The sequence below is a fragment of the Tribolium madens genome, unplaced genomic scaffold (assembly GCF_015345945.1).
Source record: "Tribolium madens isolate multiple individuals breed KSU strain unplaced genomic scaffold, Tmad_KSU_1.1 Scaffold_3;HRSCAF=73;Tcas5.2_LG2, whole genome shotgun sequence".
Taxonomy (NCBI): Eukaryota; Metazoa; Arthropoda; class Insecta; order Coleoptera; family Tenebrionidae; genus Tribolium; species Tribolium madens.
This window is the reverse complement of record NW_025401006.1, coordinates 11,277,833-11,293,694: the sequence shown is the minus strand read 5'-3', so window position 1 is coordinate 11,293,694 and position 15,862 is coordinate 11,277,833. Positions and strand designations below refer to the sequence as shown.

The 15,862-nt window shown below is 37.0% G+C and overlaps 1 protein-coding gene across 2 annotated transcripts in view; it reads right to left on the bottom strand.

The window, feature by feature from the left end:
- The window catches only part of LOC123008102, a 52,609-nt gene that overhangs the window by 4,294 nt on the left and 32,453 nt on the right, over window positions 1-15,862 (bottom strand). For both annotated transcript variants that reach the window (XM_044403716.1, XM_044403717.1), the window contains 2 exons: window positions 13,866-15,608; window positions 10,844-13,582 (listed from right to left, as the gene is read on the bottom strand). In XM_044403716.1, coding sequence (XP_044259651.1) covers window positions 10,844-13,582; window positions 13,866-15,608 — 4,482 coding nt within the window. The remainder of the gene's footprint in view (window positions 1-10,843; window positions 13,583-13,865; window positions 15,609-15,862) is intronic.

Here is a 15,862-nt window from a genome sequence, read left to right as displayed (position 1 = left end):
CGGTAATAACAGTCATTATGTAGAAAATATGAACAAGCGATAACTCGGAGATAAATTTAAATAACAGCAATCACTCATGGGATTAAAACAAAAACAAAAAAGGCCACTAGAAAGGTTGTCTATTGTGAATAAGCAGAACGACATTTAATAAGGCAATAAAACTGCCGTTCGGTACTAAACAAGTTATGTAAATTATGATATTCTGTATGGAGCAATAACTTTATAGATTATCGATCTAGAATCGTAAAAAGGAAAGAATTCGCAAAATAAATGTCACAAAAATCAGTATGTTTCTAGAGCGCCTTATGTAAGAATTTTTTCTTAAACCACCCACGAAACTCACAACAAGACGAAGCGAAACTACATTGTTAACTTCCCTGTAGAGAAAGTGAGTATAAGGCTCTTTTGTTTTCAGTACAAGAAATGTTCTGGGAACTTTGTGAACTATTCTACCGCTTTAATAACAGTACACTTGGAGTCATGATCTAGAAATCGATAATAATTCAGGCGAATTGACGGCTTAAATTGCTCTTGTCTTCTGTTTACATAACTGAATACATTTTTGTTGATTTATTGTTATGAAACGACTACCAACTCCTATTTATGGTTTTCTATTAAAAAAAACTAACCCACAGAGCTAGTTTACCCTGTCTTAGGAGGTCATGTGGAGCAAACAATACGTAATGTATCTTACTCAATTAACGTAATTGGCAATAATCATTTCAAATGGGATATCTATTGTCTTTATACTGTTAAAATCGCTTCATGCTTAATTTTTTAACTACTAAGGTCATTTACACCTGCCTATAGGCACACACTTATTTACTATTTAAAATTATTGATAAGATAATAAAATGGGGCGACACATTTATGTACTCATCAATTAACAACATAATCTTTATTTTTAAATGCAAAACACAATATTTTGAAGTGCCTACTTTTATTGCTTAAATTTTATCAGTTTCATTTGATACCATACAGTTATTGTGTCGTAATTTTTCACTATTTCATTATTCACTTCAGTGAATCACTCCAAAATCGAAATATTCCTGTGTAGACACTTTAGAAAATTGCGAAATACTATACATCACACATTTTTTTTAATTTGAAAGCAAAATGAATCATTCAAGCAAAAATAACAATATTGTGTTAATAATATTTATTATTCAGGTTAGTATCTGCATAACGTTTAAATTGATGAAATGCAAAGAAAGCTTAGTCATACTGCATATTGCCTGAAATGATTTAATTGAATAGTAATTAAAATTAATTAGGCGAGGTTTTAAGTAGTTTTTTAATTAGATATCCCATAAAATTTTCCTGTGGTTTCGAAACAGTTTCCATATAATTCATTATAACAGAAATCTATTTATTTTTAATACAACTATAACTGCAAATAAGATCAGTTACAAGTTCTACTTTTATTGTTTAAGTTGTAATAAATAAAATTTTATTTATTTTTTACAGTTTAATGGAAACTAGAATCCAGTTTGGTTTTATTAAATTTCGTTTGTGCGTATCATTTAAACTGACCTTCAACAGTTTATTAACACTATCAAGTATTGTTCCATATGAGAAAGCAATTAATTACCCACCCATATAATATAATAATGCTATCTGAAAGACCACTTTTTCATCATTATTAAGTATATTCAGATGGTGAAGTTAAGATTATTCAAACAAAAATTTGCCGACAAACGTTCAATTTCTTGTTGTTTTTGTAAACAGTAACAAGTTATCGTCAACCTTACAACTTCCGTGAACAGTTCAGAAAGAGTAAATATAAATATTATGTTTAGATAACAATATTAATGTTGCATTTTTATTAAAATAAACATTGAAACCGAAAATTTTGCTTATCCACTGCTTTAGTATTATAACAGTTATTTAATTATTAAATTATTTATTACTTATTCATATAGATGAGGTCATCATTACACAAACTCAAGGTTTACGTGCCTGGCACACAATATGGACTTGATGATCTTCGATGAAGAAAAATACAGTTAATAAAAGCAAATGGGAAATACCTGTAACAGTATAGAAAAAACTCGAAATTGTCTTGTCAATTTCTTTGCGTTTTTCATCCCCAGAGTCAACAATCACTTTACTTTCAATTGCTTGTTTCGTTCCGAACCCGAAAAAGGCACTTCGATGTTCTTTAGGCGTGGATTGAGCTATTTGCGAACCCTAAATCGGAAAACTAACTTACATTGTGTGAATCTTAATCAGTAACAGGCTATTAAAACCCACAACAAATATTTGTGTGAGTGTTGTGTCGATAAACAAGCTGAATAACAACCGAAAAAATCGGATTTCGTGATTTCAGGATATTAGAACACCGTAATACCTGTGCGTACTTAACCATTGCGAATTCGATATCGTCTGAAACGGTTTCTTGTGAGCCGCAACGTTTAAAGCAATCGCAACAAAACCATGTTTTTCCACATCGCGAATCGTTAAATTCTTCAATTTCTTCTTCTTCGTTTCTGACGTTTTTATTATCGAACGTTGAATACGTTGTCGTTGACTCATCTTTCACCTTGTAGTTAACTAAACGTGCCATGGTTTTCTTTACTTATTCGTAATAACCATAATTAACACAGCCACTAAAACCGACTGATTGGGTTCATTAAACACAAATCTACAGATTACTAAATTCCGGTTGAGTTTCCGGTGATAACTCAGCAGGTTTGAATAGAAAAGCCTTTATCGGTAAATTCGATCGAATGCGGTGGCAATTCATTCAATATTAACTACGACGGAAATTCTTACCACACCACCACCAATTTCCTAATCTATAGCAGAAGATAACCGATAAATTACTCCTAATTACGATCCTCGACGATTTCTTTCTAATTATTGTTTAGATCCAATTAATTTTAATTAAATCCTCACAGAATATATTTTAGAGAGGAGGAAAAGCTAGATGTACTCAAATGGGCGGGGGGCGGGGCCTATATGCGCGCAAACATCAGAGGGGACGCAGATCAGTTGTGTCCTTCCTCAAATATTAGGAAAATATACGCCACTGCTTCCAAAAAATCAACATATCAAAACAGCAATTTTGTTCTTATAGTGATTATGGTTCGTTTTTTCATTTACTCCTTTTATTTGATTGTGTAAATCAAAAATCTAAAATAAAAAAATGAAAAAAATATAGTGATTATGGTTCGTTTTTTCGTTTATTCCTTTTATTTGATTGTGTAAATCAAAAATCTAAAATAAAAAAATGAAAAAAATCCAGTTTCCTTTCAGAAAATTGAAACATATTCTCTTTAGTCAAGCCCACTTGCAGTAAAAGAATAAATAAGCAAACAAAGCTGTGGTTTTTATTACTCCTATTTAAAAATAAATCAAAAGAACGTCAGTTGATGTACAAAATTGGAGTATTGTATTGTTATTCAAAAAATATAAAACAAAATAATTCGTTTGCAAAGAAAACACACCCAATTTACAAGTTGTAGTCCATTCACTTTTGATTACACTTAAAAAAATTGAAATTCTTAAAAACAAACAGAGAAAACTTGTCTCTTTCTAGTAATTCAAAAATTTCTAGAGTAGAAAAAAATGTGTTTTGTTAGAAAAGTAATACATAATTATTATACCACTATAGGCAAATGTTAAATAAAAATATTTTATCCACAAACGTCACAAAAGTGACTACTTTTACGTCTAAACGTCAGAAGTAAAAGTTTTAACTTACAGCCATGTGGTAAAATTTCTATTTTTGCGCCTAAGCGTTTTTACTTTTACCACTACGTTCGGCAAAATAAACGTTCAGTTTTGCCATAAGACAAACTATCACTTTTACTCCTAACAACATAATATACTATTGTTCCAATTAAAATTTTTAATTAAAAAATGAAAATTGCAAATTTCTATTGTTTGAAGTATTTCATTTAAATATAAATTAATAGTAAATTACATGCGAGGTGGTAAATGTCATTATTCGGAGGGCTCCTATATCCAATCGAGAATGGACAAGCCCAAGGAATTTCCACCGAGATTTGTATATTATTTTATGTAGAACGATATTTCTTTAAATAATAAAATATCTGCTTTTCTGTCAAAGTTGATGCATCGTATGATTGTTAATACTTCATAAATTACTTCCCAACCACGGGATGTAATGACAAATTTCCCAACCCCAAAAAATTATTAGCAATCTGCATACTACTATAGATTGTGGATTAAATAATTTGAAAGGTACACAAAAGTGTTAATTTTTTTTTGACGGTCGTCTAAAACAAAATAACTGAAACTGAAAATTGATTTTGAAGCAACAGGTGACACAAAGGTGAGACGCAATAACAAAATCAACATCATTGACGATAATTTAATTTTATTGTTGAAATAAAGCACGATAATAAACCCGATTAAGAGCAACTTAAATGATAATTCATATTTTATGTTGACAGGACAGTTTAAGTCAAACAGAAATAAAATTATGAATTCGCAATTCGAGGTTACTTCCTGTTACAAGTTAGTTGCAAAACTTGAGTACTCAATATGTAATCAGGTTATAAAACGTGGAAATGTAAACACGAGATTAATATAATAACTAAATTGAGGCAGGAAAAATCCGTTACATCATACTCTGGACTTAATTTCTCATTATTCATGAAAACCTACAATACTTTACCTGCTTTCCATTATTTTAATATCTTGAAAATGGCAACAATCAAAGAAAAAAATATGAATCAGAGCGGAAAACGCATGCAATATATGCATAACATTTCCATGCACCTGTACTTGTTAGAGTCTTAAATACGGTATCAGTTCGCATGTTAGAAGTCTGAAAAATTCGTGGGATTGTACGATCTTGAATTACCTAATTGGACGTAATTACAAGGAGTGCCCTTAATTGATAGCTAAGTGCAGCTTGGGTCTATAATGATAGTAGAAGTTCTATTACAAAATTGCACTTGGTTCATATTGTGAACAAACAGCATCCTGTATCGGTTTAGAACATACAAATGAAGAAAGATTAATTGAGCGATAAATTTACGGCTTCTGTGCCATTTCCCATAATAATCCACAGGATGTTGCTTGAAAAAATCAACGAAACAAATCGACCAGCCGCTTGGAAGGATAATTCAAGCGGAAATGATACTGGATATTGTTACATTCAGCCGTTAAAAATTAATAATTGCTTCAACAATTCTCCTTAGGAAATTTTTCAACAAACCCCTACAGACGCGAGGAAAACTCACAAGTGGGGATAAAGAGCTTTGTATCATGTTACGTTAATTTTATTGACAAAATGTATGCCATATATCGGTTTTTCTCATTGTACTCTTCTGTTTTACCGCAAACAAAGCAATGTTGTGAATAACAGTTTTTAATTAAAACCGGTCTACTAATCACAACTTTCTTACACGCTGTGAAAATAAATCACATCAGGCTATGGCTATTGTTAACCAGAAAGTCCACTTAAACTTAATCTTCACTAGATGTCTACTAATTAAAATCATCCAGTCTCTGATCACTTGAATTATTAATTTAACAATTATGATTTCATAATAGCCTAAAAGCCAAGTTTAGTCCTGGTTTAATTGTGTCAATGTTTCAGGCCAGTGTTGCGTGTACATTAGTGTTACTTGGACGCACCTTCAATTTAATTTAATTTAAATATCCGGATCTCGATTTTTCCGGTGGGAAATTTTTACTTAAATGACAACACAATGCTATCACCTTTAATCCTTAAAAATACTGAAATATTATGTCGCGTCCTTGTGCAGTCAATCAAAGTCAAACAACAAAAATCCATTCGTGTCACAAATCCGTTGAAATTTTTGCGAAATTCCAAGGATTTTTCTTTCATTTTGATAAAAAGGATCACCCACATGTGTATTAAAGGTGAAAGCAGGATTCATTCGCCAAGAGAGCAACCAAACATCGACTCTCACGCCACTTCTTATTTCATGATTACTGAAAACATAAGCGGATGTCCTAATTCGCAATAAATTTAGGACAATGCCTAATAAAACCTTCGGTTTATGAGCCAATTAACCAGTTATCTAGTCAAGTTGCCTCAAAGAGCCTGATTTTTGAAACATATCACGATGTGTGTTATTGATAAATTAGATTCCAGCTGTGGTAGCTGATATTAATTAACGGAACACCTTTTGGGCGTATCTTGTATGTCTTCGTGTCAGAAATTGCAGTTTGAATGACATACTCTATATTCCCACATACACCACGAAAACGATTAATATAACACTGCAGAAAGAAGTGAAAGTTGACTACGCGAAGATTAAGTGCAGAATTAAGGCTAATCCGGGTCAAGGACTTCAAATTTGACGATTATACTGAGATTAATCTGATTGGCACCACTAAAATAGTCATTTATTGATGAATAAAAAGTGTTTTTTTTGACCACAATAAATATGTGTGGTTTTCATCATTATGAAAACATTAAACATTAGTTGCCTTTAATTAAATTTATGACTAGAAGACTTCAAACACTAAAAAGATGAATTTTTTTCTACCAAAAAAGGAGAAACAAATTACAAAAAAACTAGACCTAAAATTTGTAAAATTCCTTAATTTTTTAAATGTTTATTACGTTTTCCTAAACCATTAATCCAACAATGTTTTGTATTGTCTCACTTGTCGTTTATAAGAAAAAAAAATTAATATGAATATTGGCAGAATTAGACGTAAAAGTCGACCCACAAAAAGAATAGATATTAACATAAAAATTAAAAATCGTTTTACACTATTTTCCAATTTTAAAATTATTACAAAAAAATCGTGAAAAATACCGAACCTAAAAACAAAACGAATTTTTGTAATTTTTGAATATCGGTTACCATATAGAGTGAATAAAAAGTATGAAACCAAGTGGTTTTTTACCATTTGCCTTGAAAAAATAGTTATTACAAATTGAAGTGATGATCGTGTTTTGAGAATGAAATTTTGTTTAGTTTTTGAGTTGTGATTTTTTCTCAAAATTTCAACTTATATGAAATTTTTTCGATAAAAATTGAATAAATGCAGATAGTTGTTATTCTTAGATCATAGGCTTTCTAAAAAAAAGTTTTATAGTGAGTTGCCATTTGAAAAAAGTTTAAGCAACAAACGTTTAATTCCATACTTTGGTATATACGTACATAATTAAAAAAATACGTAAAGGTGATGTGAAAAACCTTCGTTGGTCAAGAGCCACATGACCCTTGAATACTTTTATTAGTTATTAGAAATTTTGCATTGATTGATTAGTTATTTATTCTATTTATTCTGGTCACATGGTGATTATTTATGGAGGTATTGGTCTGACATTTACAAAATTACCGAGTGTACTATAGATTTAATACGTTAGAACCAGTTTTTACCCCAATAATAAAAGAAGTTCAGTAGGTACCCCTTTTTAATTTTATAAAATACATTTTGCAATAGACTTGTTTGTTGTGTATAAATTATACAAGAAACATCCGTGGAGATGCTAAACTAATAATTAAGGTGCAGTTTTGTCTACTTTATTCTCATGTAAGCGTTATCTTGCAATAGCCGATAGTCATGTTCCGACTTGTTAGTGGGACGATTTTCATTGTAGCACCATTGCAACTACCATTTTGCCATATTCCCACGTGAATAGTACCACATACTGGACAATCACATTCACGGTTACGTGTGCGTACGTTTCTCATTAAAATTACACCAGAATGGTACAAATCAACAGTAAAGTTTATTAACAAGCCTTGAACTTTGAACCTGGTAAACTTAAACTTCTTCCCGCAGCTGTGAACAAAAAGTGCTTTCTTGTTCATCAAACAAAAAATTCTTGACCAACAAATGAAAAAATTCTTGGGAATACCCGAGTAACTTGATCGCCATAGAAACCCACTAATCTTCAGTTCAAATAGTTCCCACTCCGTGGGATGTCAAAATAAGGTATTCGACCTATTAAAAATGCCAACAACAGAATACATCTCTCATTCGACAACATCGGCATTTTGGCAAATGTTCAGTGATTGTGAACAATTTAAACAATAGATCCGGGGCCAAAAACAGAAATGTTATTTTTGTCGTAAACATGACCAATAAAGCAACGTCGTGTACTTTCACAGAACATTACAACTTGACATTTCAAGCGTTGACCCCGAAGTTACACGTTTTAATTGTTTGTATTTAAACATGCTACGTTGTACTCGAATTGTTTGCAACGTTTTAAACAGTTAAGCGTTACACACAAATAACAACAAATTTTGACTGAAAACTTTTATTGACGTCAATTCCAAGTATCTCCTCTGGAATCTAATTCCATTTGTAGCAATGTCTTAGTTTTTTATTTAATGCGTGTCACTTGTCAGATTAGAGAGACTTGAAAGAAAACACATTATAGGTAACTCCTCACAGAGACGACTCTTCGTGAATATTCGTTGATGATTTCATCAATGTACTCATGTGGAAATGCCAAGTGCATTTAAATTCCTTAATTTTACCATAAAATTTTCACTTTGTTGAGTAAAAGTTAGAAAATAAAATTTACAATGAACAACAAGGTGGCTTGCATGTATTATTTAATTATAAGATGCGTGCGTGTTTTTGATTGAATTATTGCAACAATAAACAATAATTAACATAGTTTGCATACCAGATTTGTGTTTTTCAACAAGAAAATGAATAAATCATAACCTCCTTACGAGCTAAAACTGCCGTAAATGACAACAAAAGGATAGGAGTCTGTCATAATGAACCCAAATTGGGCTTTTCAGGGCCATTTTACCAAAATGGAACAACGCAGTATTGCTATTGACTAGATTTAGATAGAAATAACTACAAAGAGATTACATAATACATCATGCCAAAATAAAAAAGTCTCAATCTATTGTTCTATTGCATAAAAATAACAATGCTGTTAGATGAAAAAATCAAAACTTAATGAGTAGGTATGACATGAGGTGCCGAGAATTTTTCAATAAAAAAATTAATCAACTGGTTATCTGGGATTTGGGGAAATAATCCCAACAGATATGATAAAATTACAAAACTTAAATGTTTAATACTACCATATGGGTTCATATAAAATATTAAAGCTTATGTTTTACATTTAATTTGTGTTGCCTTTGGCCAGGTTGATGCCCCAAGCACGTGCTTGTCTTTCTTCATGGGCAATCCGGTAGCAATTTGGGTTCTAATTTTTCGATTGTTCAAATTCAATCAACAGCAGGAATGCATTGTAAACAAATTCAATAGTAAGTGACGAAAAGCAATTGTACCTACGCATAAACCGTATAATTTTTCTCTTATAGATATCAATAATGTTGTTTTATTTGATTTTTTTATTTTACTCGATACAATAATGGTCAGTTGGTGATTTTTTTATCTTACTAGTAAAAAAATTAATGTAATATACCACAAAACTTTTATTTTCTTCCTCAAAATTCTGTTATCTGGGGCTTTTGAGTTTTAAACAACACTTTATAATTCACCATCAATCTGTTTCAGGTCGAATAGTGTGAAGAATGTGCATTTTAGATACGATGCGTCAAAAGAGGGTCTCGCTACTGCTCGCGGCGGCAAGCCGCCACACGCAATTTGTTAAAAACACCAATGACACATGGAAAAATGCAATAATTAAAGTCTGTTTTTTTTTTAAATTACCAAGTCAAAATTTTGGTGAAAAAATTGGTTGCATAGCCACAAATTTTGTTTGCTCTTTGTTTTTGTTCCTAGAAATTTTTTTAAAAATTTATGGTTATGTGTTCAAATTGAGACGTTGCCAAAATTTTGACTTTTATGAATCTTGTGTGCCTGTTTGTTCTTTGTAAGCGTTATAATTGAATACCTGAGGACAGACATCATTACCTAAGGTCTAAAGACAGAATTCAGTGCTAATAATTTTGACAGAAACACACCGCAAGTAAGTACAATGTTGTGGACAAAAATGAGATTCTTGCTATAAAAACTTTGAGGAGAAAGGATGTATATACAGAAAAAAGTTATTTCGCAAAAGATACAAGTAGGTGTTATGATCATTGGCAATAAATTTTGTGTAATTGATTGACGTGAGCTCAAAGTTGATGCATTTTATAAATTCTTCTTCAGCTTTTAGTTTCAAAATTGTTACTTTTTCAACTCGTTCCTCAAAAACGATGCACAAGACACTAATTTAACTGCGTTGTTTCCGAGGTTCTTTCTCATACATGTTTATTTTGTATTCTTGTCAATTTTTTGCTAAAAATTAAGAATGTTTAGCAAACCTGCATTACAAATTGCGTCTACATTTTAACGGGCCCTTTTTCTAACTTCCTGCTTGCGAACTATTCGTTTCCAAATTTCGAAAAACTGTTAGTGTACCGAATTTGTTTCTTTTTTGGTGTTTCGTCTCTAAATTTTCTTAGACGATTTTTTGTATTGACGTTTAATGACATTGTTTTCAAATTAATTCAAAAAACCGGAACTGCCAACTTTCTTTATTAAAATTACCATGAATGAATTTACTAGTGATGCGAACGTTAAGACGGTTTGGCATTTCCATTTAAAAAAAAAACAGACTTTACACATTACACATTTTACTTTACTACTTTTAAATATATCACGACCGTTTGTTATCAAATTTTCATCGTTTTGGTTGCTTTTTATTTCATGACAATTAATGACACATTAAGAAATCAGCAACTAAATTTGAACATTTCTAATTTATTATTTAAAAAAATTTATGAGTGTACCTATACGAGAAAATGTTGTATTATACACGTAAAGAAATGTTGGATTATCTGCTCGTGATTCATCACTCACTTTTCTTTACTTGTGTAATAAAGTACTTTACTATGATCCCGCTGAGACAGTTACGCACGCCATGTGACAAAATAACGATAAACCAATGACTCACCACTAGGAACATTGTGTTGTTGAGATCGTCGACCGCGTCGTTGGTGCGTCGGTTGTAACCCCGGAGCAGAAACCGCGCGTTTAGGAACCGTGGTGATAAGTCTGCTAAATCCAGGCGGCCGATACCGGGCACTTTTGGCATTGGGTGGTAGGAAATGGTACATGCTTTGTGCTTTTTGCATGCTGGTGGGTGGTGTATTGGTCGGAAGACGGGGTAGGGAGTTGGTGGTAGCAGCCCCACTTTGCAAACTCCTAGGCAAAGTAGATCTGCTTTCGATATCCTCGTCGTCGTCATCTTCCCCATCTGCCGACCCGCCCGACCCACAAGTAGCATCAGGGACGCTGGACCGTCGACGGGTGGGTCTAGTGGTCGAAGCCACCCATAATTTGTCCTCACTGTTTGCACCCCCGATGCTACCACAACTCCGCACCCTGTCGAGTTGCTCTCTGCTGAGACTTTTATGACTAAAGAGGAGATCACCGGCCGATCTGCGTTTGGCGGCGATGGCGAGAGCCGAAGCCGAGGCGGAGCCCTCGCCGCCAAGCAAAGACAGTTTATTGCGAGAATCCGTTGCCAACAAAGCCGATTCGAAACTACCGCGCCAGCTAAACCGTTCACAATCACTAATTTCACGTTCTTCGGCAATATCGGACACGCCACTGCTGGACTGATGATGGGTTTTGGACTCGCCGACGAGGAGATCGTGGGAGCGACTCCTTGGTAGTAAATTATACGGAGGTAAAGTCTCCTCGAGATGACCGAGAGCATCCGGTAGGTTGCTATCAGAGGTGCTGTCATCATCCTCTGTTGTTGTCGTCGAAGCAGAGGATAATTTCTGTTGCAATCGGCGATGGTAATGACGCGTTTTCGGGCTATTACTTGCGTGACTTTCTCCACTGGACACTTCATGCATCAAGGCAACTAATCGACTTCCTATATGATGCATAACCTTGGCGATTAGAGGAGGTGAATTATGTGGCGTGCACGAGATTTTATTATCGGAGTTATCACCAGTTGCCATTTTCTCAAATGATGCCACTAATTTTTGGTATACGAACGCAGTCTCACGATTCAAACCGTGGGATTCATCCACGATTCCTCCATCACCTTCGTCGCCTTCCTCATCATCAACTCCGGTATCGAACTTGTTGATGATTTGTTTACAACTATCGGAAATTTGCTGTTGGAGGGCTGTTTTCGTCGTTGTTCCTTCTAAATCAGAACTGGTGTAATCAGAGGAATCGTATGAATCACTCCAAGTGTCTTCACTACTCAAATACTCTACGATTTCGCGAACTTGATCGTCTCGTATACCGGGAACAGTTTTCATCAGCCTTGTTAATTCATTTTCAAAATACACTAACTGTGGAGGCTTACACCGATTTTTCACTCGGGGACTAGGAACTGGTTTAGGGGAGGCACGCGAGTTTAGTGTGGGGGTTGTAGGTTTGGAAGACGAGTTACACTGAGAATTGGCCACCATTGATTTGAAAAACTGTCTCATTTTACACATCATTAAATTCGTCTCTTCGTCCGAACTCCAATTATTAAAACTGTCTTTTCGTGTCAGTGATGTTGCTGGAGGCGTCGACAACGGTGTGTATCTACCATCAACTTTCTTCTCTTCACTAATATTCTCTAATTCTAATTTTAATTCGTGTTTATTTGGCAATTCGGGTGTACTATTCTCGCGTTGCTCCTTTAGTAAATCATCACAGCTGCCGATAAATCCGCTATCTCTACTTTGCTGGTTTTTATTGGTGGTTAAATTGGACGGTAGTGGTGAAATTTCCGGTTGTGGTGTTTTATGCCCTTCCTCATCTTCCTCCGATACGTTTTCTGTCTCGTTAACTTCTTGTGTCGTTTCTAGACCTTTGGAGTCATCGACCGAGTTAGAATTTTTCTGTTTTTTGCCTTTCTTTCGTTTAACTGTGTCAAACTGACCGTCAGATTTTTCAAAATTGTTTGATTCATCGTACGTATCGGAGTCGGAACTTGATGAGTTTTCTGAATTTTGCACTTCACTCATTTGGTCATTTCCTGACAAGTCCGGGTTTGCTAATAAATTATCTAGAGAAGATGAATGAGATCTCCCCGTTCCTCGAGCTCTGACAAGTCTTTTTCGCCTTTGCTCGGGACTGGGTCTTCCTTCACTATCACTCCCAACGCTGCCATCAGAATCTCGCCGTCCCGCTGTAAAACCCATGAAACCATGAAGGAAATATTTCTCCAAACGGGAGGACGCCATATCTGCCATATCGGCATCATTCTGCTGCGGGGGCTCCTCAGACCCACCCAAAGAATCCAAACCTTCGCTGCAAATACTGCTCGTTTCCGAAAAGGCATCTTCACGGTTCGAATTAATCGATTGTGTCGTTCCATCCCCGAGTCGGAAAAAGAAGTACTTTTCTAGGTCTGTAGCTAAACTGGGTTTTTGGTCTTTGTTAGTCAGCGACTGTTCCACTTCACTTTCCTCACAGCTTTCTTCGACTATTGTGTGCAAAGTAAAATCGATCGCTGATCGATGATAACCCCGCAATTCATCTTCTTGATCGATTGCTGCGGAACAAGTCAAAGTAACTTCTTCGCCGGAGGTGGAGTCGTCTGTAGGCGAATCGTCTTCGTCGTGACTTAGATTCTCGACCCAGGAGTCGTCATCGGCCAACCCCTCCTCGAAAGCTGAAAGAGTCTCGCCGCCAGTTATCACCGTAACGCTCTCTCCAGGTTGGCTCTGATTATCTGGAAGCAAAAGCGTGACAGCATTGCCAACCAGCATGACGATTCTTTGTCTTAGTGGGCGAGCCAAAGTCGCAATGGGGGGCAGTGGCGCACTTAAGGAGATTTTTTTTTATTTATTGAGAAATTATATTATTTTAAAAATTTAAAAAATTAAACTAAAAATGTGTGTAAAGTTTACACTGTGTTATTTCTCCACAAAATTATTTCTGTAAATTGTGGAAGTGACATTTGGGCTTGGCCCCCCGAGTGGTAAATGCGCCACTGGCGGGTGTCAGGTTCTTACCAGCTGGTCGTCCCTCCGCGAAGTGGTCGTTTTTCTCCTGCCAGTTGGTGTGCCTGACAATGACGTCATTGTCGGGTACCAGGGTGGTGGTGTCGGACGTGATGACGCTCACTTGCTGGTAGGAAGGGGCGGGTTCTTGTGTTATCATGACGAGGCTAGTGTAACGAGCGGCATGACGTGACGTGCAAAAGTCCGGTTCTCCGGTGACTAGCGCACCTGCCCGCTCACCGTCGCCGCGCGTGTTCAACGGCTCCCCCACTACGTTAACGGGTTCGCCAGACCGGATCCCCGCGCTGCTTTTCCATTCACCGGAGTGGTCATTGCCTGGCGATACTTCCGATTTTACCTCCGGACTCGCATCCTCGTAACTCCGGACCTGCTCCACATCACTGGAATTCAGCGATTCGGCGCTCACGTCGGACAAGCCCGGACTCGACGACACGTATTCTCCCAGATTTTGGGGCACCTCCGTCACAGGTGTTTGTTGATTTTCGTCCGTGTTATCACAGTTGGATACGTTATCGTTATCGTTTTTATCGCTCGTTTCTTGTGATTTCGTTTCAATTGGAGGATTTTCGCCGTTACTTTCATAAACTACATCTTCACTCAGGTGTTTAATATTGGTCAGTATTACCGTACAGTCCATTTCTGTATCGGTATCGTTATCGGAGGTGTCATCACTGCTGGATGAACTTTCGTTAGATGACGAGGAAACGTTCTTGTTGACCACAAAAGTGCGAGAAAAGCGTTTGGGTTTTTGGTCGGCCACCGTTCCGGTGTCATCACTATCGGTGTCAGCTGACCCGGAAGACGACATATCATCCTCACGTACAGAACTATGCGAATGTCTCCCATCATCTTCATCACAATCACTCGTTACGTTGCTGCTAGGTAGCGCATCATCGCTTTCGCGACTGTCACCCCCGTTCACGTTATAGACCCGGTGCACACGTGGCTTATCACTGTCACTATCACTATCCGATGAATCCGACGATGAAGCGTATCTGGTTTCGGCCTCGACATACCCTGAAATTTCCTCCTCCTGCGGGATGGTTTTCTCATCACTGGGTCCCGGAGGCTGTTGTTCACTATTTTGCTCGGAAACCGCCGGCATACTGGCATCGCTACGAAGAAGCGAGTGCAGTGGGGCGGACTCGGCAGCGTTCAGTAGGGGCCAGATAAGGGCCAGTAAATTGCGCGGAAGTCGTAATCGGGCGTTCTGCTCCGCTCCGTAGAGCACGAGCGCCTCCTGGGGCGTCCACGGCACCGGAAACGGGATCGGCACCGGAACCGGAATCGGTATGTACTGAGTGGGGGCGCCGCAGCTTTGGCACGGCTGTCTCGCCGCCTCCTCCACCTGGTGCACGCACTGGAGGGCCACTTCGTCCATGGCGCGGTCGCTGCGAAGCTGCTCTAGGAGTTCATCATCGCGAGAGGACGCGGGGGAGTCCAGACGGGCTGTGTCCTCGTCGGTGCCGGTGTCCGACTCCCGGGACCTCCGGTAGACCAGCGGTGAGCCGAAAGGGGAGCCCCAATTTAGGACAGGTCGCGCGCCACTGCCTGGCTCGAAGTAATCCCAGTCGCACTCGTCGATGGGAAAACTGGAGGCGGTGGAAGAACTGTCGTTGTCATCGATATCTTCCTCTTTCGATGAGCTATCCGAGCTTATGAACACTAACTTGTAATCGTCCCCCTCGGGTAGGAGAATGTCGAAGAGATCGCTTTCGGGACCTCTGCGCCAACCTGAGCACGATACACACTCTCAGAATACATAAAACGGTCTAGAGTCGGCGGCCTCCACCACTTCGAGCGCCCACTTGCACATGGGCGCTTGTTATGGACATATGCAGATAGCCAGTACGAGCACACCTCCATAATGTTAGCCTGATACATTTTTCTTTTCACCCTCCTTCGACTGCGAGACGGTTAAAGAAGCACAGAACATGCGCACCCATCACCGACTAATTTACAAAATGCGAGGAAATGCGGTTATTATG